The sequence below is a fragment of the Hippocampus guttulatus genome, chromosome 5, assembly GCF_054856545.1.
Source record: "Hippocampus guttulatus isolate MCC_2025c chromosome 5, RoL_Hgut_1.0, whole genome shotgun sequence".
Lineage (NCBI taxonomy): Eukaryota > Metazoa > Chordata > Actinopteri > Syngnathiformes > Syngnathidae > Hippocampus > Hippocampus guttulatus.
In genome coordinates, this window is record NC_141265.1 from 6,731,382 (window position 1) to 6,757,623 (window position 26,242).

The following is a 26,242-nucleotide window of genomic DNA, read 5'->3' on the forward strand; positions in this document are numbered from 1 at the left end:
TAATATCACCTCCACTGTCCTGATTATTGCGCTCGCCGCAATATATAGAGACATGAAAAGGCATACAACAGAAGCATTAGCCGCTAATCATCGCTGCGGTGGGACGAACACACCCTTCAACCAGTCATTGCGAATGAGGCCGTGCGCAGAGAAAATGGGATGTGACATTACATGGATGCTTGTGTTTGTGTGGGTGTGAGTGTGTGTGAAGGTCTTCTCTGCTCAGCTGCAGGGGCAGAGACAGCCTGACATGACATTGCTGCCTTGTTGTATAGTTAGCAGCAATACCTCCACGACTATATCTATTTTAGCGCCGGATGCTTGACCCTGCGCTCTCACTGCGGCTGCACCGAGCGTGTCAGACGAGTGCCTCGTATTTTCTGCCCCATCTGTTGGTGTTTCCGCGATGTCGGGGTCAAATGGTGGTTCAAGGCTGCTCCGAGCCTCGTGAAGCATATTCGTATTAGTTCTATTGTGATAATCGGAGGGTTTGCCGTCCCACTTGGATATGTAGCTATGTAGCCAAGAGGAAAGCTGTATTGAAAAGATGTGTTGACAGCGGTGTAGGACTTCCCTGCATTTTACCAAGAAGTTTTTCTGTCTTTATTCATAGCATGTGTTGGCCATCCTGCATGCAGACGTGTGCAAGTTATGTAGATGGGTTTTTTGTGTGTGTGTGTGTGTGTGTGTGTGTGCGCGCAAATTCCGGCTTCTGTGTTGTACAAAGCAAATGTAATCTTCCAAGGGCCTTCACAATTCAGCTTGCTGGTGTGGAACACAAATACTCATGCTTCTTTTTTATTTTTTAACTAAGTGGATATGATTTAGAAAGGGACATTTTTCCGTCCTTGTTCTGTTCAAGAGTCTGCTATGTTTACTTCTGTAATTGGTTGAGGTAAATAGGCTCACCAAAGACGATTTACAGATGAGGAGGATGTCTGACATGATTAAAAAAAAAGAAAGAAAAAAAAGACTATTCAAGAAAAAATGGACTTTGAGTCTAGGTCAGCCAACACAATTTCTGGGTTGCTTTTTTCAACCCGTAAAAGGATTTTTGGGGTGCTATCAGAGCAGCGTGTATGAGTGTTACGTCAAGCTTGCAACGGCGGGCAGAGCAAATAAACTGCATCTGCCTCAACATCTCTGGTGAGAGGGATGCATTTGATTTAAAGTTCCGATGTTGATGTCCTGATATGAAATAAATATTGATTGTGAACTGCTATACGGCAGTGTAGAGGTTTGGTGGTGATGTCTTGGAAATGAGAGGTAACTGTGTTTCGTTTGTAAAAATGGCATTGATCCGCTAAGAGGCAAATGCCTGTCGATTCTGTCACGCATGGTTACGTTTTGTAGATTATTTCACAAATTTACCGCCCTCCACTCTAAGCCAGTGTTCTCTCAACCAATCGGAAAACGAAGCAGATGATGACAATGTACTTGTAATGAAAGAAAAGTATGCCGTCCTATCCAATTCGTCCATCCTTTCTGTACTGCTTAACCTGTTCATGATCACGAGTGAGCTGAAGCCTCTCTCACCCCACTTTGCTTTGTGCGATGCGTTGAAGATGGCCCATAGGACAACCACTTTTCTTGTGATCTGCTAAAATGACCGTCGTCCATCTGCACGTTTGCACAAGTGTCGCTCATGACACACACGGCCGAGCCCCTGACCTCTCCCCACCCTTCTCACCTCCACCCCTGTCCTCTCATTCTGTCAGGCTGAATGAAAGTCACGTCCCATCAGACATCTAGGTTAATGTGTAGCCTTTAATACGGAAAGGTTAAGGTGAACTGATGCATTTGTATTGTCTAAAACAGCCGGTTAATAAGTACAACACAAGGCCGTGTGTGTCCTTCATGGTCCAAGGTACCCCATAGGGCTGATTATTCGACTCCAAAGTAACTGCTCCTTTTTGTGCCAAAACTCTGTCAAAGAAGGCTTTGAACGCCGTACCTTTGAGGGTACCACCTCATTGATCCCTAAAGGAGCAAGATATACTTTCCTGCATGCCTAATAGCTGCGCATCTTAGTTGGCGCTCCATCCCAGTGAGAGAGGCAAGGGCAGGCGTGCTCCTTCCAAAGTGTTCCTCGCTGAAGGATAAAAACAAATCTGACACGCTCCCCAACTGTGAATTTGCTCTCCTTAAAAACAATGCCTCTCCTGCTTTCCTCATGCTCACATTGATTTGTTCTGGGTGACAGTGCAGGCTGCTGTGAAATCACGCCGGCATCATTGATCTCGGCGAGAGGAGGCGAGGCCGCAAGGAGTCTGGCGACAGTGAGCAACATGGGAAAATCCTCCGCGTGCCCTCTTCAACCCCAACCACTATACCGCAATGACAGTCTTGGCTGCTATCAGATGCCCCCCCCCCCCCCGCTGTTGCTCTCCAGCTACTGTATCTCAGTCAAGGCTACACTTTGATGGGTTTTGTGGAGGCCCATGCATGCTGTTTGATTCACCATTGTGCCTCTCTGTTTTTCACATTATCTGGCGAACTCTTTATTGCCACTGTTTTCCATGCCAGAAGCAAGGGTGTTTTTTTTTTTTTTAACATCTCATGCAGGCCTCTGATTAATTCCCCCCCCCCCCCCCCCCCCATGCTGGCGTACTTTAATCTTGAATGGGAGATATCTGATTCTCCTCAGCTATTGAGGAAGATCAAACTTTAATGGAACAAGGAACCGCACATCATCCTAATCTCCATCTCTCCGCATTTTGGCCGGCTCTTCTCCCCCCCCCCCCCCCCCCCAGGCTTTGTATCTTTCTGCAGAAGCAGGAAATACATCAGACAGATAAGATATTTTCTCTCCTTGCTTTCGTAATGTAGTCCCCATTGACAAAAGCCACCAATTTACATCCATGCAGGTTGATTACCGGATTGGAAGAACAGCGAGAGAGGGAGTTGGCTGACATAAACAAATGGCTGCCCCGTCCGATTTGTGGGGTTTGTCCAAGTCTGTCTCTGTATTGGCATAGAAAAGACGAGGCAATGTCTGACCTATGTCATCTGTCCATAATGGCCTGGGGGGAGATACATCAGCTGCATGAATGCATCAAAGTTCAAAGCCTTTGATTATACCGCAGTCATTCCAGGAATTAGCTATCGACTTGGAGTTTCTCCCGTCACTTGCTCCATATCACCAAATATAACGGCGCACATTATGCTGACCAGCGTCTGCGCCGTCGCCGGCTGGTTGCATATTATGCTGTTTCAAATGCGTAACACTTATTCGCTGTCACACCTCCCACAGACCGTTTGTGTCCGTGACAAAAAGAGGCCATTACCCGATTATAAGGCGCTCGCTGTAAAGTAATGACATTTTCACCGACTGCCGAAAACAACGTTGTCTGGTCCGGAGTGTAATTGCACAAGCCGCTTCACAATTTTCTCCCCAAAGTTGAGAGGGAAGGCTGCACGATGTAATAAAACTCTGCAGATTTGTATCATTTCTTGGCAGCGGGGACAGAAGGCCGAGGGTAAAACCCGTAATCGGTCTACGTGGAGAATTCCAAGCTAGCAGGATACAGTTTAAAAGAGACAGCAGCTGACCCCCGCAGGAAACGCATTTACATATCTGAATAGGGCTGGTGCAAGTCAGCTGTATCGTTGGTATTAAGCTCCAGTTTCCTTAATCTAAATGATGGAGGAACCTAGAACTCCCATCTTTTTCTCCCACCCTGTTATTTGTGTCAAGGAAAGGTTGCAAAGCCAGACGATATTGAACCCCGAGGCCAAAGATCTTGGGTGCCTGCTTCCACTCACATAAAAACATAGGAACATTGACATGAGGACATGTATTGCGCACGCACACTCCTAGCCCTGTTTTATTACCTCCTGCCTGCCGCTGGAATTGCTTTCTCCCCCTGAGTGAGCCAGGCAAAGCCGGCTTTATTGTGTTAACCCATTTGTGTGTCAAGAGCGATTGCGGCGTTCTTTATCTCTGTTTGTATTCGGACGGGGAGACAACAGAGAGGGCGAGAGAGTGGGGAAGGCAGAGAGCGAGCAATGTGGATGTGGTTGCATCGAGTGAGCGAAGGGGGGTTGGGTTGGGGGGGGGGGCGGGTGAGGGGTGGTGTGCACACAGAAGCTAGACGAGCCACCGGAGTTAGACGGATGGCCGGTCACCTCGCTCCACTCTGGAGGATAATCACTGGTTGCTTAGCAATAAACCACCCCGTATCCACTTCCTGACTTGCATCAACAGTCCTCACTTTTTTTTTCTTCGCTAATAACATGTTCATATTTTTCGAACGATAAGACGACTGAGGCCCATTAAAAATGGCCCGATAGCACTTTACATGTAGCGTATTGAAGAGTGGTCTAATCTGGTCAGTTCACTTTTAACTCCAGTTTAGATGAGGTTTCCGTAGATGCATGTTTGTCAGCAAGTGTTTATACCCACATTTGCGAGCAGTTGGTGGAGTTTGACCGGGATTACTGCGGGGCACAGCGATATAGTATATCGCTCCAGATCACTGCTGCTTTCCAACCTTTGATCTCTGCAAAAGCCGACCGCTCACATATCCATGTTCGCGTACTCGCTATTTGATGGGCGAGCACAGGCTACGAAAGCGTCCCCCTTGTGAGCTCTTTTAGTTTTATGAACATTTTTATTGACTTGAGCAAATTGCTGACCTTTAGTGGCATAATGAATGGCCCAGCCTGCTTGGGGAAAAAGTGCGCGTTCCGGCAGAACCAACTGGCGTCAGTTAGTTCATGAGCTGTACTGTTGGAGCTGTAGCTCACAGCGTTTAATGCCGCCGACTGGTTTCAAACATTTTCATTTCGAGAACTGTATGGAGAGAAATGTACATATAGAGTTTCAACATAACCTCAATTTCAGATGCCTTTCACCACAGGAAGTCGCTGCTTGTTAATGATTTTGCCTTCTTTCAGGAAATTTTCTGTGATGTTTGCATTAAAGTTGTTTACGATACTAAATAGTCACAACATTTCAAATAGACGTCATGGAGTGAATTAAATGTTTCAGCGGTTGCCAAGTAGCCTGTTTAGTGTTCATTTTGGATTGACAAATAACAAGTTGCTTTAAAAATCTACAGTATTCCTGTTTTTGGATCCTCTTGAAATTGTGTTCGTGGAGTCTGCTGTGCACCCATCTGCAAGTTTTCTCGATGCTTTTACCTCCTCATTCAGTCTCATGCACCGGTGGTGAAAGTGACAGCTTTGCACGTCCTGGGAACTTCACACACATAAACCAGACATACAGCATTAGCGGCCCCCCCCCCTGCACCCCCCCCCCCTTCATATTTCCACACCATGCTTCTGTGCCTACGTCTATAGGAACAGCTGTCCAGCTGTCACAGCAGCCAGCCAGTCAGCCTCTCTCCAAGGCAACATCTGTAGAGCGGGAATGCACAAGGGCAGCTTGTCGCTCTCAGCTTGTCCCCAAAGACCGTGGAAGTGTGTCATGCATTTTGGCTGCACGTCGCCACTGGCCACATCAAGCATGTGACTGCATCTGCAATTTACATGATCACCTAATTTTAGCCACTTGAACAAGCTCTCTGAGATTTTTGGCCTCGCTCTAAAGTCACAAGGAACTCTGAAATAAGACATTCCAAGACTGCTTTGAAGCATGGGACCAGAAGGCAGAATTGGGGGTGGGGGGGAGGAACTAACAAAAACAACATAGCACATTATCTTCGCCATTAATAGTCGTTTGCTTTGTGCATGGATATGTGTGTGCGCACACCTGGGTGTGTGTCTTTACAAAATCCCAGCGAGCAAAGTGCAATGGCCTGGAACTGACGGGAACCCACTGGGAGAGTCTCTCCTTGATGTAGCCCCCCTCTGCCCCCCCCCCCCCAACCCCCTCCTCCTCACCACCGTTTCCTCCCGGCAGCGGAGCGTCGGCGAGGCAGGAGGCGGCGGTGCGGGGGATACAGTAGGAGGAGGGTTGCCATGCGAGATGAACAGAGCTCGGGTCCCCTCTGTCAGACACAAACTAGGATCAGGGAGCTCGCATGGGACTCTCTTGTGAGATGAGCAGAGGGAAAAAGGGAGACAGCATCTGTTTTTCCTCTTATGCCTTCACCAGAGAGCGTGTTTAAAAAAAAATCTCTTCTGTCTCTTGTAGTGCTGTCATTAGTGCCTGTCATTGTGGCGCTAAACATGCATGAGCTCAACATTTGCACTTTGGAGAGTGTCATAATCATCCTTGTGCCTCCTGGATTTTTATTTTTCCCCCCAGAAGGTACTCAGGGATGTGATTCCTTAATCAGACACAAAGGGCCAATCAGGCAGTTGCAGATTCAAATAAGTAAAGTCAGTTGAACTCTCATACTGGTGGTACCAAGGGAAAACCGGAGTACCATATTATAATGTCACTTGACGGTTTTCAACCTGATTGTGCAGTCCCGATGCTGTTACAAATAGCGCGAGAGTGCGAGTCCAATTCTGTCCTGTAGAATGTACACGAATGTACCTCATTATTGGTGACTCAGGTTTACCGCCTAGGTAACTTGTTATATCTCATTAAGGTTGTAATGAATTAATAGAACGAGTTTTTCATTGTCATTTTCTAATATGACTAATCACTAATGTAATACAGTCTTGGAACCACGAGAGGAAAGTGATCATTAAAGGTATAGGAGAAAGCAGACCATGAGGTCATAATGGAGCCAATGGCCATTCCTATCTTACTCACCCATATAAGTCACGCATCATAGACGTGTGCAAAGTCCAGAGAATCTCTGACGAATGTTTTATTCAGTCAGCTAATGTTACCTGCCATAGGCAACTGCCAATGCCGCCGACGTCCTTTTCGAAAGCGAGGGGCAAGTTCAGCCTCCACAGCCAGTGAGATTTGCTTCCGTTTGCCATGTTTTCAGACCATGTGCTCGGGACCGCGCCATGCCTCCGTGAGTTACGGTAGGAAACATAACAATGTCGATCAGTAGTGTTGCTAATCAATGGAGGGGAATCCCACGCTGTACATTTTGACTTGTAAGCAAGGTTGCGGCGACAGTTAGCTTCCCACAGGTTGCTGTAATGAAGGCCTTTTAAAATATTTTGTCAGGAAAAAGCTGGTTATTATGAAGTTGACATTATAAAGGTGTCCGTTGTAAGCGAAATTAATTACGTGAAATTGGGACTTTGAAATGTGAACGTTATAGGGGTGAAAACGTAAACGGGGTACGTTGAAATGATGTTCGATTGTATGTTGATTATTTTATAGGCAGTGTCCTTTTTGGGATTATTTGTTTACTGCACCAAATATCTGTTCCAATATTTATATTTTTAAATACATCCCCTCATTGATAGAAATATTAATCAAAGGCAGTGAGTGTTGAAAATTTTAACATTATGCCACACGCTATACACAAAGAAGTTAAATATCTTCATTTTGAGTTAACTTTAACCGGCTATGACTGCAAACGTTGCATTCTCCTTTTAAAATGTTGAAATAGTGAAACTTTAACTTAACTTATCACTCGACACAGACGGTAATATTGTAATGAAACGTATTGCATTATGAAGAATATGAAATATTTCACAGTTTGGAATTAACTTGCCCAACACTGAAGATCACATTTAAACATCCATATACGGTATGTCGAAGAATGGTTTCATGGTCCACGTTAGAATAAGCGGTATAGAAAAAAAAATGGATGCAGACATGAATAATATTCAGCGGCTTTTTGAGGATAAAAGAAGGAGCAGCAGTTGTGCATGCATCTTATTATCTTGTGGCATGGCCAATTGCTGTCCCGGGATGGTTATTTCAGATATCTTGTTGATGGCAGGCCCATGTGAAAACAAATTGGACATCGTGGGATTTTATGTATTTATTTATTGATAGATGATTTTAGAAAAAGCAACGTAAGACCTTTTCTGTTGTCAACAGCCTAGTTTAGAGGAATCCATTTGTGACTACAGATTTAGTCATGATTGAGAACCGAATAAAAATCTTCATACGGATGCAGTGAAGTCTCTCCGTGCGTGGTGGGTCACAAGCAAAAAGCTGATGACAGGGAAATCGCCAGCTCATGACTTATGTTTTATCATTCAAATTCCCTCTTATTACGCCGGTCTGCCGTGATTGACAGCTCGGCATAAAAGCACCATGCGGACCGATGGTTGCTCTGACAATGGTCTCGCCTCTTTGCCTTGTTTTCACACTTTTTCTGCTGTCAAAGACAACCTCACTGATTGCCTCTCTGCCAAGACGCATACTATTCATCTTTTAAACAAGCTGCAGAGTCCAGCTGTATTATTTATAGAAAAACAAGAGGATCTCATGAGACTATGTAAAAAAAAAAAAATGGGGCAACTGGGACAAAATTGGTCTCATTGAGCATGAGCCTCCTTCAAAAAAGAACAACATTAGAACTCTTAAGAGCTGCTGCTGGGATGGATGTGCTGAAGTCAGAATGCAGCCCCCACCTGATAACTCTCTTGGCTTGTTTTGTGGCATCCAGGTGCATGCGAGGCTTTTATCTATGAAAAATAGAAAAGCCTCTGGTTTTATGGACATTTTCCGCAAATCCAGAGATCCCTTTCGGCTTCTTCAAATGGGAGTTGAAACAGCGGTTTGTTCCAAAATGGCAAAGCATTGATGTATCATGAAAGGGAGGGAAAAGGAAACAGCTCCATTTGGCCCTCTGTGCTTTACAGCAATTTGAAGTGTTTTAATGACTTGCAAAACCTTTTTAGACGTGAACTTTAATGGCTTTCTGTGCTCCAATTTCACGGACTGGACTTTTGTGTTTAATTAGGTGTGATTTGTGAACATTTCCCAAGTGGTAGGAAGGTTTTTTTTTTTTTTTGCAAGGGGAAGTTTCTGCACTTCCTTGACAATTGCTACAATGTTGCTGACACCTTAGGCTCTAATGGACGTCTTCCTGTGCAAAATAGCCTCATAAACCAAACTTTAAAGGCTGCGGATCATATGGCGGCAATATTCAGTGTCTCGGGCGTTTCTGATGCGGGTGCCGTAGAAAGAACCTGAAATTGTGGGATCGCACCGCACCTTCTTTGTTGCTTTGTATGTTCTCTGTCCTTGGAAACCCAGCGAGGCAGTGCAACCTAGATGACTATTTGACTCCCAGGTCACAGCCACATGATAGCAACACTGCTGCTCAATGGAAAAGGATATACTTTCCTTTCTAAAGAGCACCAACCGCTTTTGTGATTGAGTTTGTGTGTGTGTGTGTGTGCATGTGCGTGTGTGTGTGTCTTCATGCACATTATGTGCTTTTCATAGCATCCTCTGTGGGACCCATTTCCATTTTGAAAACATAGTCACTGGATGTGTTAATAAGGGCTTCAGGACAATATGACACCACTATTCATACTATTGTTACAGGTGTTTTCTGTTCAATCACATGATACTGACAGTTTGGACCATAATGAATGATTGAAGTCTTTTTTTTCTGATAGAAAAAAACTGAGGTGCTGTAAGAGTTGAGCCCATCTTAAGTGAACGAGTAGTGAGTGGCCTTTTGGTGTCTTCATGTTACTGCATGCCTTTGAGTGTGCGTTATGGTGTTCGGATTCTGAAAAAGTACAGATTGCAGTGAAACCTTTGGGAGGGTTGTGAGATAGGGCAAAAGGTAACCTGGTTTAAAAAAAAAAATCCATGTTAACACATGTGGATAGCTCCTCTCTGTCTTACAGTTGAGAGATTCTAGGTTTAGGTCTAGACCAGAGATTTCAGATCAGGCCTAGTCTGCGTGGTGTTAACCTGTTCTCTTTGCCTGTGTGAATTTTGTCAGAGTCTTCTGGCTTCTCACATTCCAAAAGCAGATTCTCTATTGTGCCCCGAGATCAAGTGTAATAATGGGTAGAAAAGTGATGAGGATCAGGGCACATGACTGACAGGAACCCCACAAAATAGTTGAACTTGAGTCAATTGGCATTCAGGCAGTGGGGCCAAAAGGGACAGGCACCCCTGCCTGTGATTGACGGGCATCCAGGTCAGGGTGGACCATGCCTCTTGATCAAAGTCTGCTGGGATAAACTCCCGCTCACCCACGATCCGGAATAAGACAAGCAGTAGAAAATTAATCCATTTCTCAATGGATTGCGTGGAAAACCGTTTGTTTGGCAGTTGGTTGCCAATATTGAAATCTCTTAACTGCTATAGACAGAATTGGAGTGGAATATTCTTTTAAAATAAATATTTGACTATGATCCAGTTTCAATTGTAGTACATACTGTACATTACATTCGTGGCAAAGCTTAGTAGATGCCCTTGAGACCTGAGCCCTATTGAGTGCCATCTAGTTTTCACCTTTGTGTTTTTTTACCCCCACCACCCCCCCCCCCCTTGCCACACACATTTTTAATGCATTTTTTTTATTGGCCTTGTTAATGTTATGGTTCACTTTGGCGACATTCGTGCAGTTGGTGTCGGAACAATTCCAATTCAGTGCCCATTGGGAATCATGAACCGCGGATGTGAATTTAAATCGGGATTGATTGGCAACCTGTGCGGAGCCCAAGACGAATTCCCACTCAAAGTTTTCATGGTCTCGCCCGTGGTGTGACCATGAGCGGGAGAAATGGTATGCAAAGATAATAATTAATTCTGTTGAATAAGTAGTTCATTTGTATCTTTATTTGGTGTTTGCTAAATTACTGAAAGAAATTGCCTGTTTCTACTTTCTCACAGAGAAGCCAGCAGGGTCCATTTTGAACACCCACTGCGTTTGCCAAAAATGGTTCCTTGCCCCTTAAAGGGCTTCATTGTGCATCTGTGTCTCTTCTGCACGTGGATGTGTACAGGGGTATCTGTTTGTGGGTTAAATACAAACATGACTGTCCCACTTTCTCACACAAGCTCGCCCCCCATTGCTCCCCACCTGCCCCCGCCCCCTGCACACCCCACACGCCCAGTATGCTCAAGCAAGCAGCCAGAGAGCCGCGCATGCTGCCACCAGCCTCTCGCTTCTGCCCACCATCCAAGAAAGATTGCCTGTGTCCCTGCAGCCTCGCATGGCTCCTCTGTGTGGAAGCGCGGCTGTGACCTCTGACCTCCTCCTCTTGGAGAAAGCACTCTTGACCTGCTGCCCCATTGTTTCCAGCGGGGATGGATGAGGAGGCGCCGCCTCTGCCGGCACAATCCTTCACTCAATAGCCGCTCCATCTGTTGACTGCGTGACTCCGGGTTACAACCAGGGATTTTGCGCCGTCTGTGCAAGGGTATGAAAGGGGCTATATCAGGGGGGGCTTCCTGAAAGGGGTTTTAACACCGCATTTGCAGGGTGTCACCATGCGCTCTCTCTCGCGCGTACCCCCGCTCCACCCTCCCGTCATCGCTTTAAACACAACCGGCTGGGTGTGTGCGGGATGAGAGGCCTTCATTGTGCCTGTTCACAGGCCCCTAGGCAACAGGGTCACCTTGTCCCTAAACAAATGTTGCCCTCAGTGGGATTGTTGGCAATGCGTGTCGCTGTTTTTATAGATGCGTATGCGGAAGGGGGCGGTCCGTGTTTCGAGTGTAAGAATGTGGCATCAGGAAGAGGGCAAAGGCCTCGACTGTGAAGACATTTATCTAAAATCTCTACCTTTCACATCAAGACCTATTCTGTGCGGTCCGTCTGCGTCGGAATGGCATCGCAGACAAGAAACATTGTTCCTGCTGCAGGTCAAAATGCTCTCTGAGAGCATTTAGAGCCACAAAGCCGGTCACGTCATTTGCCACTTGTCTTATACTGCATGTTTAGCTGTTTCTTAAGCTAGTGAAGCGCGTAGTACTTCCCAGGCCTGCCTGTTCCGTCACACATCTTCTTTTTACACTTTGAATAAAAACAAAATATGTAGCCGCTGTGACAGCTGGTTCACCTTCAGTAATTAATGTTGAAGCAGCAGTCTGCCAGACGGTTGTGCTGAGGTCCACTGTCTGACTGCGTGTGGGAGTTTTTTTATTTGCCGGCATTGGGAAGCTTGACTTCATACTAAATCAAATTTCCACCAACCAAAAAGAAAACCCCCGCGTGTGGGATGCATTTGAAACCACAATTTGATTCAATTATTCCAACAAATTAATGCATGCTTGTCTTTTCCAGGCTTTCACATGCTTTTTCTTTTCTCTCGTGCCTTTGACAGTGCAAATACATCAACTAGTGTTCAGTTGGGTTCTTTGTTTACTTTGCATCGAATGGGGTGGTCCTTCTGCTTTTTTGACGCTGCAGAAGCCCAACTAAATACCCTCATCTTCCGTTGCCTGTTCTTTTATCACGGAGCCTCAGTCATCCACCGTGTCGCGGCGCCACAGGCTCGCCGAATCCCTCGGCTGTCACAGCATGTTCCCGCCACACCTTTCCTCCACTTAAGATGATTAAACTGCTCTGCTTATGTCTTTTTGCACATACGTTTCAGCTCCACCTTTCCTCCTCAGGCGGAGAAAAAGACAAAGTGAGCTGCGGTATCAGCCGGAGATAAGTGGTTGGTTCAGGTGTGGAGCGCCCCACTAGGCGAGACAGTGCTGAAGGAATGGAGTAGGTGCAGGGGTTGGGAGGGGGGACGGAGGGGGGGGGGGGGTTGGCGTTGTTTGAGGAGTGGAATGAGTGGAGGCAGAAAACTGCGGCGACAGCAGAATGAATAAATTGAAAACTTCTCTCATTGTAAATTGTCTATCGCTGGTGACAAACGATCTGATAGGCGAGCGGCCCGGCTTTCCGATGCATCCGTCCCAATAGAGCTGTGAATAACGGGTCTATCTCCACACTGCTTAGCACTGGCCCCGCACTTAATAATTCATGCAGTGTGAAATATTTTCCCCGCTACAGATATGCCAAAGCGCGGCCGCCAGCAGGCGGGGGCGGTGAGGAGGGTGTCCCTGCGGTGCTAATTTGGGGGATGGTGACGTGCGTAGATTTCTAAGGGCGGCATAGTTTAGAGGCGATGCCACATTTGCCCTCATGTATGCGCTGTCTGTTACTGGAAAATCCGATGAAAGATGACATTTAACTCACGGCTAATCTGCCTGGATCCGGGTTCCGAGAGGAGAAATATATTTCCGCTTCAGATGGATGAGTAAAGTGGCCCGATACTCGCTAACTTAGCAGCGCTAAGATTGCTGTGGACTTGACACGTGGGCTGCGCTGCCTCCGCTGCATCTGGCTTTCTGTCTCCTATGTCCGGTGCAAGTCGTCCTCACCTTTATGTTGCTTTCATGCACGGCGCCGAGCCCCTCATCACCCCGCTCTCCGACAAAGTGAACCTAATAGCCCACCTTTCACCTGCGACTATCAGCTCGTGCGGCGACTTACTGGCCTCCACTTTTCCTGTACAAACTGGCTATTTTCTGGGGCTCACATTTAGACCCTGATACCAATTATGCAAACTATTAAAAATTTAAACAGGACGTTCTTTTATAATTTAATCCTAAAGTAATAGATTCTATTAAAAATTCATGAGAAGAGCTTTATAGATGGGAGAAGGAATTTGTGTCTATCAGAGAATCGCCAGTCAAGGATGCAGGCGGAATGAGCAAGTGGGATTGGTGGCATTTCCTCATTATTCTAATGGGTTGTGATTAGCATAAAGCGGCTAACTGGCTGCTGTGATCATGAGCGAGAGAAGGCTCATGCATCAGGGCTCCTCAGAGGGAACAATTGAAACCGGTTTCACGCTGTATTTGGTTCCCCCTTTACAGTAACATTCAGATGGGATTCGACGTGGCGTGTAGCGTGTCTGAGTTGAGATCCTCTTTGTGTTTGCTGTTCTTTTGATTGGCCGCCTTTGTTGCTGTTCCAAAAAGCATGTAAAGGTGATGAAGCATGAAAAGTGGAAGTCGGCGGTTTTGTATCATAATGACTCACAGGCAAAGAGTGCAACAGAGCTTTTTTACTCTTGCTACACTCTTGTGCTTTTGCCCATAGTTCACTTCCCGGACGCCGAGAGCAGAGTGCCCTGCCTGCATGTGCTCTGAAAGTGTGGGTTATTATTTTAACCAGCATCTATTGCTTTGTTTCTCAGTAAGCAGCAAGGAAAATTTCCACAAAACTGTGTTCTGAGAAACAACTCTTCGAAATCTAGCGGAAATCTGGATAAAAAATGTGAATATCGGAATGCATTTTCTCTTTTGTTGTTTGTGTTGAAAATGTACAATGGAGCCATTCGAACGGGTCCAAAATGCAAGTCCTGTCTGCCTCATCCTATCATTGGATTTCATTCACCGTGAAAAAAAAAAAAAAAAAAAAAAAAGTAACCATAATTATAATTCAAAATGGTGTCATCTTGCAGAAGAGACGGAATCTTTAGTTTTAATGGCACAAGATTTTATATTGCACTCCAGCCATTTGCATTTGTGCCACTTGGACAGGCTCGCTATCAGAGGCCGCGCTACTGATTGCAGGAACTGCCCCTCTCCTGTAATACGCCGGTCCCACAAAGAAATTCAAATACTCTCTTCAGTTTGTACGATGAAACCTTGGCAGAGGTTTGCCCGATTGCCATCGTCATTGTGTCGATTTCAAGTTTCCAGTCATTTTCTGGCAGAAATGCTTGCTTCAACAGTTTTCCTTCCATCACAGCTTCAAAGGACAACAGATTGCAAAAGAACGCCTCTCTCTTGCCGTTGTCATTTGCTTGGGTAATTAAAGAGCTGCAGTCATTCAGATAACAAACAACCCCTGGAAAGAAAAAGTGCTTATTAATGCTCTGTGAGAAGTGGATTGCCAAAGCCAATATAAAGTGGAACCCTCACGAAGCTTATATGGATTTTAGGTCTGCCTCTGAGGTAAATTCCTTGCCTTTTTGATGTGATGGCTGCCTGTTGATGGAATAAATCCAATGGGCTTAATCGATCATCTCCGTGGAAAGGTCAAGAGGAGAGGCTCTGGTGTTTGAAGCGCTTTTCCTGGAGAAGAGTGCCAGAAATGTGACACCTCCTTTTGAAACGGGTGGTGGCGGGCAGATTAGTGACGGGCAGGGTGGCCCGGGGGAATGATTTAGGGAGATGCAGCACTAAATACTGTACTCTGTGAGTGTCAGGGAGAAAGAAAGAGGAGGGGAGGGGGGACATTCTCAGATCATTTCCTGTACTCTTCTTTTTTCAGGAGAAGAGTAGCATTCCTCAAAATTAATCTCTAACCCGTCTGAAATTAGAAAAGCAGGTGCGCACACGCACGCGAAGAAAGGTTTATTGGTTTTAACCTCCCGTCCCCGCTTTATCTTTCATGTTGCTTGAAGGTACCGTTGGGCTTCATCCCTCTGCAGTCTAATCTAATCTGGAGTGGGTGGTTGTGGGCAGCATCTGTGCTCCCAGTTGAAATCGGGCCTACTCTCGGCCTAATCCTCTATCCAGGGATCACTCAGCAGGGTAAAGACAATTACCAGCCTTCTTTCTCATGCTAATGGCATCTCTAACTAGATCTTAGAGAACGGAAGGGGGGAAATGGATGGAGGAGCAGGGACAATGGTGAAAAAAAGATGATCCAGCTAAAATAGGTTTTTAGATTACCGCTTAATTATTGATAGGGACGGAGTCGAAAAGCCTAAGGTCGGGATTTTGAGAGCATTTTCTGGAATAGGGTGAACGATGATCAAGTTACTTAGTGTGTGTGTGTGTGTGTGTTGGGCGGAAGTGAGGTTTGGTCAAGAAGTTGCTGCGATAGGGCTCACGTCGTATCAGCAGCTGTGTGCCAAGTAGTTTGCCTTTCCTTTTCTTTTAATCACCTGCCTCCAGCAAGGTGTCTGGAGTGGGTTTAAATTGCATTAATATGCAGGAATTTATAGATTGCCTCCCATGGCATCTTTGCAGGGAAGCAAAGCAAGTATTCCCGTCTCCATCTGCACTAATTACCGGGTCTTGGCAGTGTTACCTGTCTCCTGTGAAGGACAAACTCAGGAACTGATGCAGGAGCACGTAGCACTGAAGGAGCTCATCTGCCTGGGAGCGTGCGGGAAGAGGGATGTCTCTTTCCCCCCCCACCCCCCTGAGATGTTTGATGTGTTTGGAAGCTTGACTACCATGAAAGAAAATCTCTGCTGGAAACATCAATAAACTAAATGACTTTGACCAAGTTCCTTCATGTGGAGCTCAGAGAAACGCTAACAGGCTTTGCACCTGATCTCGGTGACAGTTGCACGCTCACTCCAACTCAAATATATCAGGGTTTATCTTCTGTGTATCCTGCTGGAAACTTCAAATGAGTGTCTCTGGCAATGTCTGATCATTTTAAGTCATGGCAGCACAAGAGTAACGCTCAATGCCAGCTGCTTTCTCCTTGAAGTAGAACCCAAAACAGAACGCGAGTCCAAATGTATAACGACAAAATGGATCACGAATCCTTGAGCGGGCGCATGTGCTGCTGTTTCGTGATGACCTTTTGCTATTGCCTGTTGCTGGTCAAACTGACAATGTGCAGCCCTTATCAGGTTGCCTTTGTCAAGTGAATCGACCATTAGTTGAGATCATTATAACCGAACCACTTCAGCGGTATCAAGACCTTGCCTGGAAATACAAGGGATCAATGCTTGAAGTCAGTGCACTTACAGTAAGATGAAAGACTGGGCTCTATTGGATCCTCGAGCTGTATTTTCACCAAATGTTAGACTTTGGTATTATATTTCCCCATTACAGAGTTGCTGCTGCTATAGCTTTAAAAAAGCAAAAGGCAACATTTAAAAAACATGTTGTACAATGTGGTCGGAAATAATGAAGGGAGCTTGTGTCACTTGTTGATGGCTATTGTTGATACACAGCACTGGACGCCATTTTGTTTTTCGTTGACAAGTTTTGTACTGTTTTTGTACTTTTTTAAAATGTTTGTTTTTTATTTTAATGTCTAACTATTTTCAGATGTTGCCATCCGCCATTAGATAATGGAAATGTGAAACCTGATTAGGATTGACCTAATCTATTATCGGTGAACCAAAGTGAAGGATAATGCTTTGTGGAAAAGTGGGCTCAACGGGAGGACATTCAGCCTTTCAGGTGCTTGAAATTTTGCATGGGATATCTTTCCCATCCCGTTCCCACTCGTCACACCAAAAAAATGATGATTGTCTTTGAACCAATCACTGAACTGCTGGGTTTAGAAGTCCAACTACTATGGTAGTTGGTACTCCAATCACAGGGTCAGGAAAAGTGGGCTGGTACGGTCGGGTATTTATTTAAATTACTGCTGGAGACAAGTGTGAAGTTTTGACTTCTTGAATTGCCTCTGCATGGAAATCATGCTCGTGATTGTGCCATCTGGGCTTTGATCCAGCAGGTGATTACCACGCTCCCTGGTCTCACTCCATCCAAGTAGATCCTGTCTTGCCCGCTCTGGTCCATCTTGGACTGGGCGGAGGGGAAGGAACGACAACAGCTGGATGGCCCTAACTAGAACGAGAAAGGCTGCTGAATTCAAATCTCGCTTCCTTCCTCACATTCTGCAGGAAGCTGTGAGCAGTTGTGTCATCCTCGCTTGTGTACTCCGCTAATATCCAGCAGAGCAAAAAACGCCTTTGTCACACTTCAAATATATCAACTGGGATCAGTGTCAACATTTTGCCGGTGTGCTATTTGATTGCCTCGTGGGCTTGGCGGCGCACTAATGTTATGCATGACTGAGTATTGGATCTGTGACACCCTCCAGTGAAAGGACCGCGGGAATTGGGGTCACCTTAGGCACGGCGGCGAGCAACGTGTGCAGTCAGCTTGCGAGCAGCCGAAGGAAGGAATCACACTGTTTGAATTTAATTATATGTCATTGATTTATTGAACGGCCATTAATAAGCGCGCACTCTGAGGCAGGGCCGTTCTGATGGAAGGTTTTCCTTTTCTGTTTATTCAGCCCTCACGCCCGCTCCCTCCATTTCATCATAAACTGACATAAGCCTTTCTTTTGAAGTTCACGAGCCAGAGAGAGAAATGACAGCACAACAAACAACGAACAAAACACAGAAAGACAATGGGAACTGTTTGAATATTCAAGCGAGCCGTAGGATGATGGGTGAAGGGGGGGAGGAAAAAAAAGATCCCTTGTTTTATTGTTGCTGTGTTAAGCTGTGAATGGGCCTGTCTGGCACAATAAAAGACTGTGCCACATTGGAATAAGACATTTTTGCTCGATCAACAATGCTTTACAAATGGTGTGTAATTCAGGTTTATGGGGAAAATATAAATCCCAAAGCGAGAGCCAAGAAAGAGCAACGCATTTTTCACATTTTTGGCAGAACGGGTAAGGATTTACGTCCATGCAGATATTGAACATGCAGCACACCAGCGCGGCTGTTTCTGACTGCACCTGTGATCAACAGTTTAGCGTGAGCAGCTCCTCTGCTCAACTTTCGCAAGGTATGTGCGTGGAAGTGCGGTTAGATGACAGGCAACGTCGCCGCAAAACAATACGACCACGTCAACGACAGAAGAAGATTTTCCCCCGCGGTTTTATTTGACAACTTTAAGCCACACTCGCATTGCTCAAAGTCTCGGGCTGGTATCAGCGGGAGCACAAGAGGCTCTGTCATGTTCTAAGAGCACTTTTGGTTGCACGAGGCAGAGGCAGGGAGTCTCCCAGCAGGGGACCGCAAGGACATGCAGTCATTACTGCACAGGATACACGTCTTGGGTTGTATTTTGCTTTTCTTTTTGATTGTTTACCATCCGTCTTAAACATTGTTTACGAGTTCTCAGACTTCCTCAGTTTTCTCGTAAATATATAGAACGAGTGTATGGAGATGATTAAATACTCACTAAAGCTTGCACTGATAAATCGGTTTTATTCCCTTGAGCAAACCTTGTTTCCTTTCTTTTTTTAATATATATATATATATATTTTTTTTACAGAAAGTATAGTACATACTTGTACTAAATTCTTGTTTGTTTTTATATTTGTTGATTGGATCTTTACAAATTGATCTCCAAACAAGCAAACAAAATAGAATAACAAATGGTAGAATGTTTGACACAGGCTCTGTCATGATGAACGCTTTCATTCCACAAGACGTACTTGTACGTCTTTTTAACATTAGGCCCCGCCTACCAAGGACGTACTTGTACGTCTAAGTCTTTTTTTTTTGCGTCATAGAGAGGAGGAGGGTCTGATGCAATCTATGAATGAGAATAAGCCGTTTGCATTGTAAATCATGTAAAAAAGCGACCAGTAGGGGGCAGTGGTGCCTCACGTGCTTGAAATGCATGCTTTCACAAAAAGCTCTTTTTCTCAGTTTTTTGCCCAGGAATCACGATTTTCATGAAATTATCCATTTTGTAATAGCGATTGCTGAAGAACGGAAAAAGATAGAAACACATTTTTTTCTGCTGAAAGAAGAGAGTCCAAACTATTTTAATAGGCTCCATGTGTATATACCATTAGAACCAAATATTCTGTGGCCCTTGCAAGATCAATCAAAATTCAGTAAAATGCTGGGATTGAGGGGGTTGCTCCAGTGAAAATGGATGCGATTGAATGAGTTAAGGAGCCCAATGGTGCTTTGAAGTCAAGATGGCGCCCGAGTAGGCAGCCGTCAGCAAGTGCTCTCATGAGCCTTGCTTTTTTTGTTGTTTTTGTGTTTGTTTTGTCACTTTGTGTTTGTTGTTACGTCGTGTGGACCTGATGTGGACTTTTTTCAGCATTTTTTGGCCACGACATTCATCAAGGAGGAGACTCTGCTTGGTGGTTGCGCCTTCACGGCAGCATGGGTATACCAGCACTGTTTTTGACTGGGAGGAATGTCGGCGCCATTTGACTGTCGTTGCTGGACAGTCCCGGGGCGCTTGTGTCTTGCGCCTGTAATGGGCAGCATTTTTCACAGCCCCGCTTTGTTCAGCGGAGAGATCGGTGCTGTTGAACGGTCTGCGGCTGGATGGATGTAAGTCTTGAGGAGCCGACGATGAAAAGAAAGGAGCGTTAGCGCGGAGCGCCGATGCGGATTTGGAGCTCGGAGTCGCGGCTTGGAGTTTGAAGCGGATTACGTGGGACAGGAGAAGTGAACTAATCTCTTTTCGTCAATGGACGCTACAGCTTCGTGTTTGCTTTCAAAACTTAGCTTGTAGCAGACGTGTGCACATTTCCAGCATGACGTCTCTGATCCACTGGAGAAAGGACACTTTGATCCTCTCCTCTTTCATCTAGAACTGCTTCAGACAACAAAGTGTATGCAGAAAATTGGCGAAGATTGCACGACTGTCTGTGTCCTATGTGTTGTGTTGTATTATTTTTGTTATTTTGACTTCAAAATGGCGCCGCGAGAGTGGCTGCCTTTCCAGCAGCTCCTATATTTTGTTGTTCTACTTCTTCCTTTCATAACTTTGCTGCTGTGAATCGGGAATTTCTCCATTGCGAGACTAATAAAGGATTTCTTATCTTATCTTATCTTAGTGCTTGATTTTTACTTATGACATAGAGCCTTAAAAGTTCTTGTTCATGTTGCAAGCACTTTTAAACTTGTATAATGTTTTTCGCTGTGGTAGTTTAGTTTCCATGCAAAGCTGTTAGCAGGGACGGACCGTCATTGTTTCAAATGCATGTTGTATTTATTTGAATCCGTCAAGTATCCGTTAGAATGCAGAGTTTATTTTCACAGAGGATTCTCAGTGTTCCTGATGCACGTCAACAGTCATCTGTTGACCTCTGTCAAGCTTCAGCCTCCGCGCGGCATCTGCATTGTGATTCTGCTTGCCACGTGGATGCCTTTTGCGCCTCCCATTTACCATGAATGAAATCAAGCCCGTCTCAAAGATGCAGCAGTTGGCTGTGCAGTCAATTAGGCTTCATTGCCATTACAGGGTTGACATTAGTCTAGACAGGCGTATTTTGATCAGAGATGACAGGCGGCCCGCTGCTATTGGACGGCCAGACATTCCTCACCCTTCATCCTGCGGATGAAGCTATCGAAGCTGACTGGTATATGGAGCCCTTGCAGCTGAGCGGCTGTGCCAAGATGCCCTTCATCCACTCTTATAAATATGTCGGCGTGGAATACAAGACGCTATAAGCCTGAATAACAGCAACGCGCGGCCTCGTGTGCGTAAGACTCGGCTGTCATTATGTTATTCCTGCGCTGTATATCACGGCGATGATGCCTAAACTGTGGGCTTTTTACGCACAATGGCCTTTTGTTGTGCAGGTTATTTATTGTGAAGCTGTGCAGAGAGCTGGTGGGTGAGTGCATCCAGGGGCTTGTATTGTTAGGGAATCAGTGGCTTGTGTTTGTGGAGCTGGGAGGGTTCGCTAACAATGCCCTTTTTTATGTCTCGGAGTGCGTGCCTGTCGGCCAATGTCCCCTTGCAAATTTTGTCTGTGTGTTGTTTTGTTGTTTGTGTGAGTGGAACGGGGTCAGCAAGCGCAACCCCGCTCATTGAATGGCGAGTCCAAATGGACGGGCCCTCACGCGGGCACGTATGAGCATTAGTGTGTTCATTTTGAATATACAACGAGCTGAAGGTTTTACTGTCTGCCTAATGGAACCTTTCTCTCTCTCTCTGTATTCGTGTGACAGTATGGTGACGGACAAGAGGGGGCGGGTGAGGGATTACGGGGGTAGTGCAGTGCCTTGTTAAAGAAAAGGAAAGGGTTAGAGTGTGTCGATTGGATTAACTTGTTTGGGCTTATTAAGAGAAGAGACACAGCGGCTTGTTAAAAGCACTGCATGGGGCGTCCCACCGTGAGACGGCAGGGTCGCCATTCAATGAGGCTCAAGCCGCACCCACCCCGGAGGAGCTCCGGCAGCTCTGCTGGTCCACAAGTGGTCCCGTTCCGAAAACCTGGGAGTAATCCAGGAAAGATGCGGACCGTCCCAGGGAACGCCAAAGAATATTGGCGCTGACACTTGGAGACAAAGAATGTTGAGTATAAGCAATGCTGTCATGTTTTTTTGCAACTTGTAGATTTAATATTATTCAAAAGACACTCAGCGGCTTCATTTTATCTGACCACACACTGTTCGTGAAATCTGAGTGAATCGTTAAACCAAATTCAAAATATATCTTTTCAGAACTGGATACTCTCCCTCGTGTTGATTTGATTTAAGGTTGATTTTTCTTGATCTTGTTTTTTATTTTATTTTATTTTATTTTAAATTGTACAGGGTCCTTGTGTGCTCTGAAAGGCACCTTAACATTCCTTTCGTTGTGGGATACTTTGTGGTCACCGATACCCATGCAAGCATTTCTAAGTTGACAGTAGGACATTGACAGATTCTTTGTCGCCTCTTATTTCGAGCCTATAATTCGCAACCTTTACATTGGCCCCAACAGAAGAAATAAGTTGGAACAGGACATTAGACACATTTTACATTACGCCTCATACACTGGCCCTATCACGAGCTTTTCACTTGAGCACGTCCATCTAAAAACGTACGCGCACAAAAATAAGCACTCCGTTGTTTCACCCACGAGCACCCAGCTGCTTCCTCCACTTTGCAGGATGCTTATCTCGACAGACAGCTTTGGCTGCGTGGAGACATCTTCTCTGATCTCCTCTGCCGTTTAAGAACCTTTTAACGAAGAAATAGCCCTTCGCCGAGCCCACTGGCTCTTGATTCTGGCTTATTCCCTCATCTCATGGGACTGATCCTTCCCGCCCCCGCTGCAAACCCAGCACCGGTGTTATCAGAACGATAGACGCCCTGGCTTTGGAGATACGGCCGTGCTGGTGTGATAGGAGAGTTGTGAGTGGATTTGATGAGTAAGTCAAGTGCAGGTGGTTTGAATGCGCCGACTGGCTCACATTCCTCAGCATATTCAAGAGGATTGATCCAAGCATGACGGGCTTTTATAGAACAGCTGTGATGATGGGTCAGAGTGTTTCGCTTGGAACATCATTTCCTGCCACTGATCGACATCTGCTAAGCAGCACAATACCGAAAAGGAAGAGATGAGGCAAAGAGACGAGGGCATGACAAACAAGCCAAAGACTTGCTTCTTCTGCTTCGCTCTTGAGGGCAATAATGGGAGAAAATTGGTTCTTGAAATTGAATTGAAAAAAAGTGGGTCTTTTTCAGCAAAGCATAATGCCTCAAAATACATTTGGTGAGCGGCAAATGGAGAAAAATGGGGCGCAGTTATGCGATTGTCTTTCATTTCAGACAGTGAAAACGGTGGAAGTACCCCCTCCCCCATACCACCGCCACCACCAGCTAGCTTTTAGTCTCAATCTACACCGCATGCACCTTTCTTCTCCGGCAACTTGTCTTTTAACAAATGGTCTGTAAGGATGGGCTGCTGGTGACATTAGTGAGCATGGAAGAGAGGGCCCACGGAAAAGGATTATGTGAACAGCCAGTAATGAACTCAAAGTGCCAGTGTGTTTGGGCCAGGCCCGCCCGTGTGCCAAAGGAAATGACACCGTGCACGACCTTTTTTTTTCTTTTTTTTTACAAGCACCTGGCGAGCAATAGAGTGGCTCCTCTCTTCCATCAGCAATGCGTGCGCGTGCATGTGTGAGTGTGTGTGAGAGTGAGAGAGCAAGAAAGAGAGTGGAAACAAACGCTGTACTCAAGTCTATGATTTTTTTTACACAGTGGCAGTTCCCTGCTCATGTTTATTTCCCTTTTTTTGTAGTCCCTTTTTTGTTCCCTAAACAATGCTTATCTGTTTTCAAGCGCGTCGCTGCTATTTGTATTTATCAACAGCTCATATTATTCAGAATGTATTTTAATAAGAGAACGGGAGCACATGTTATGTGGATAGTCTTTAATTCATGAGGTAATCATTGCAATTGCTTTCTTTCTTTGTGAAATTATCATCTATAAAACTAAATAGGCCAATGTCAGGTGGCTTAAGGTGACTTCGCTGGCAAAATAAATAACAGGACACAAGCTTCAGAGAGGTGCACGAGAAATCATTTTTCAATAATATGCCTGACGCTGCCGCTGACAGCCGAGATGAAATATTTGCTCCTGTTCTTTGTTTTAATATGAAAGGAGGTTGGGAAGATAGTGATTCATAGCAATGCGGGTTGGACACAAGACTGACAGAGTTAATATGAAGGCCACAATTCTTTTTACAGGCACAGCATGCATGCGAGCTGTGAGTGGACTTTGCCAATGTTCTACAGTGTGAGTGTCTGTTCCCTGGAAACCAAAAAATTTCCGCTGAGGGAGGGAATATCAATTCTTATCATATAAGAACACTTTGACCTTGGAAGTTTTATTTTAACTGTCCTCGTCTGCTACATAATCCAACTAGACAACTTGTAATCAGTCACTATTGTGAAACCGTGACTGCTCGACGATTGAGCTTTTGTTGAGCAAGCAGTTACTTTTTATAGTACAACCGAAAGGGGTGAGTCCTGATTAATTAATCAATTGATGGCCAGGCTAGGCCTTTTAGTTCACGCTGAATCAGAATTTTCCTTTTGGACAATTGCTTGCTTCTGACTTTGTAGATATAATTCAGATGCTCCAGTGCAGAAAGCAAGATCCATAATGGAACGCTTGGATGAGTTTTGGTGCGGAAAAACTTGACCTCAAAGACCTTTGGGTGGGATGAACTAGATTATACACGAGACATCACAAATGATTTTTTTTTTAAATCCCCCAATGACAAATGATTTAAAAACAAAAAAACAAAAATCCATGACACATTCCAAAATCTTGACTAAAATCTTCCCAGAAGACTGGAGGCTGCAAAGAGGGGGCACAACTTTCATTTTCTCTTTCTTTGGAAAGTCTGGCTATCCCACTTCATTCGTCCATAAAGTGAATCTTTGGATTCCGTTATGGGCTTTTTCGGTGGAAACTAGCAGCCACTGCTTCACTTTTCCTGAGTCGAGGTTATTGTAAAGGAAAAGAGAGAGCAGGGCTACAGATTTATGGCCTGCAGGGAGATTGATTAGTGCCGTCACCGGCCATGATGTACTACAGTCTCCTCCACTCCCGCCATTGCATTTGCTCATGAACACACACAACTGCACTGTACAGAACACGGCTCCATATCCATGCAGACACTAGTTGGTTCCCCAAAGCCCTCAGTGACAGCCCCCCCCCCCCTCCCCAGTGCTGCTGCATGCTAAGCTTAGCATTCAGACTGCTGTTTTTTGGGGGGGGGGGGTTGCCCCACCTGTCCATAGATAACACCATCAATCATCACACACTGCACTGAGAGGAATGTGCTAAAGTGCTGCTACTTGTGTGTTTGTTGTGAGCAGGGTTTCATAGGCAGGAGATATGCTTGACTAGCCGTGTGGCGCAACGCTGTGCACTGAGCCAGGGGTCGGCCGAGCGGCCCCCAGCGCAGGTGTGTGTTTATCAGTCAACACATGCAGCACGGAACCCTCTGAATGTAGACAAGCTCTCCCAAACGCATACTGGGTGAGAAACACAGCCTCATTTAGTGACTTAACCCCGTTCCACCAGGATAGCGGATGCAAGCTTTGACCTCAAATCCCGCTGCCGATTTCACTCAACTTTTGTATTTTTGCGCTCCAGGTTGGCCGCAGAACTCCCCCGGCTGTCGTACTGTGCCCACCTCGCCATGCTGGCCTGTCTGCAGAGGAGGCAGAACCCTCCACCCCAGCACCCGGCGTGTGCCAGCAAGAGCCTGGAGCTACCGCAAGCCCTGGGCCGCAAATGTGAGTTCACAAAAAAAAACGTTGGCGACGTGGGCTGCCGACAATTGATCTTGTTGAATTCGGAGGATCGAGTCAGAATGTGTACACCATGTCCACATAACCCTCAGTTTAATCAGTCAGGGCCCACAATGGAAACAGACCGCTAACCCTGACTGTAAATAAGTGACCGTAAAATAGACTTTCCGGTTTCTGCTGTTTGTGTCACCACGATCCCTTGCTTCTCTGAGGAATTCCAAACAGTTGGACGAGCAAATGTGCACTTTACAGGCCAGATTGTTGTGTTGTTTGGCCCATCATTGTGAGTGGGACTGTTCAGCCATGCTGATTGTGCGGTCGTGTCAACAGGGCTGAGCAGACAGCGTTTTAACGTGCCTCATGGCCCCGCATGACCCTGAGGGGTCTGTAAACATTTACAGCGTCTGTTTGGGGCCGCCTGTAAAGCATGACAGCTGCTGCGCTGGCTCCCCCAGCACCACCCTGTGTCCACTCACAAAATGGTGCAAAGGGACAAAGATGAGTTGATGCGGAGTTGCTAAACTGGTTGCAACCAGTTTGCAGCTGGAGCAATCAGACATCCAGTGGATGGATTGGATCGTGATTTGAGCTGAAGCTTTTGATGTCATTTTTAACTGTGGTAATTTTGGGATCAAATAAAGAAATCAACGTCTGCCTTCATAATGACAACGTAGGAATTGTTGTGTTTTGCGAGGCAGCCATATAAGCCATTCCAAACTGATTATTAGAGAGGAGAGGCATCTGAG

At 45.7% G+C, this 26,242-nt stretch overlaps 1 protein-coding gene across 2 annotated transcripts in view; it reads left to right on the plus strand.

Moving 5' to 3' along the window:
* The window catches only part of fam222aa (family with sequence similarity 222 member Aa), a 55,414-nt gene that overhangs the window by 4,298 nt on the left and 24,874 nt on the right, over window positions 1–26,242 (plus strand). The window contains exons 2-3 of one of the 2 annotated variants that reach the window (XM_086111833.1): window positions 25,059–25,221; window positions 25,339–25,481. In XM_086111833.1, coding sequence (XP_085967959.1) covers window positions 25,385–25,481 — 97 coding nt within the window. In that variant the 5' untranslated portion in view covers window positions 25,059–25,221; window positions 25,339–25,384. The remainder of the gene's footprint in view (window positions 1–25,058; window positions 25,222–25,338; window positions 25,482–26,242) is intronic. The other variant, XM_086111832.1, reaches the window with a different exon arrangement.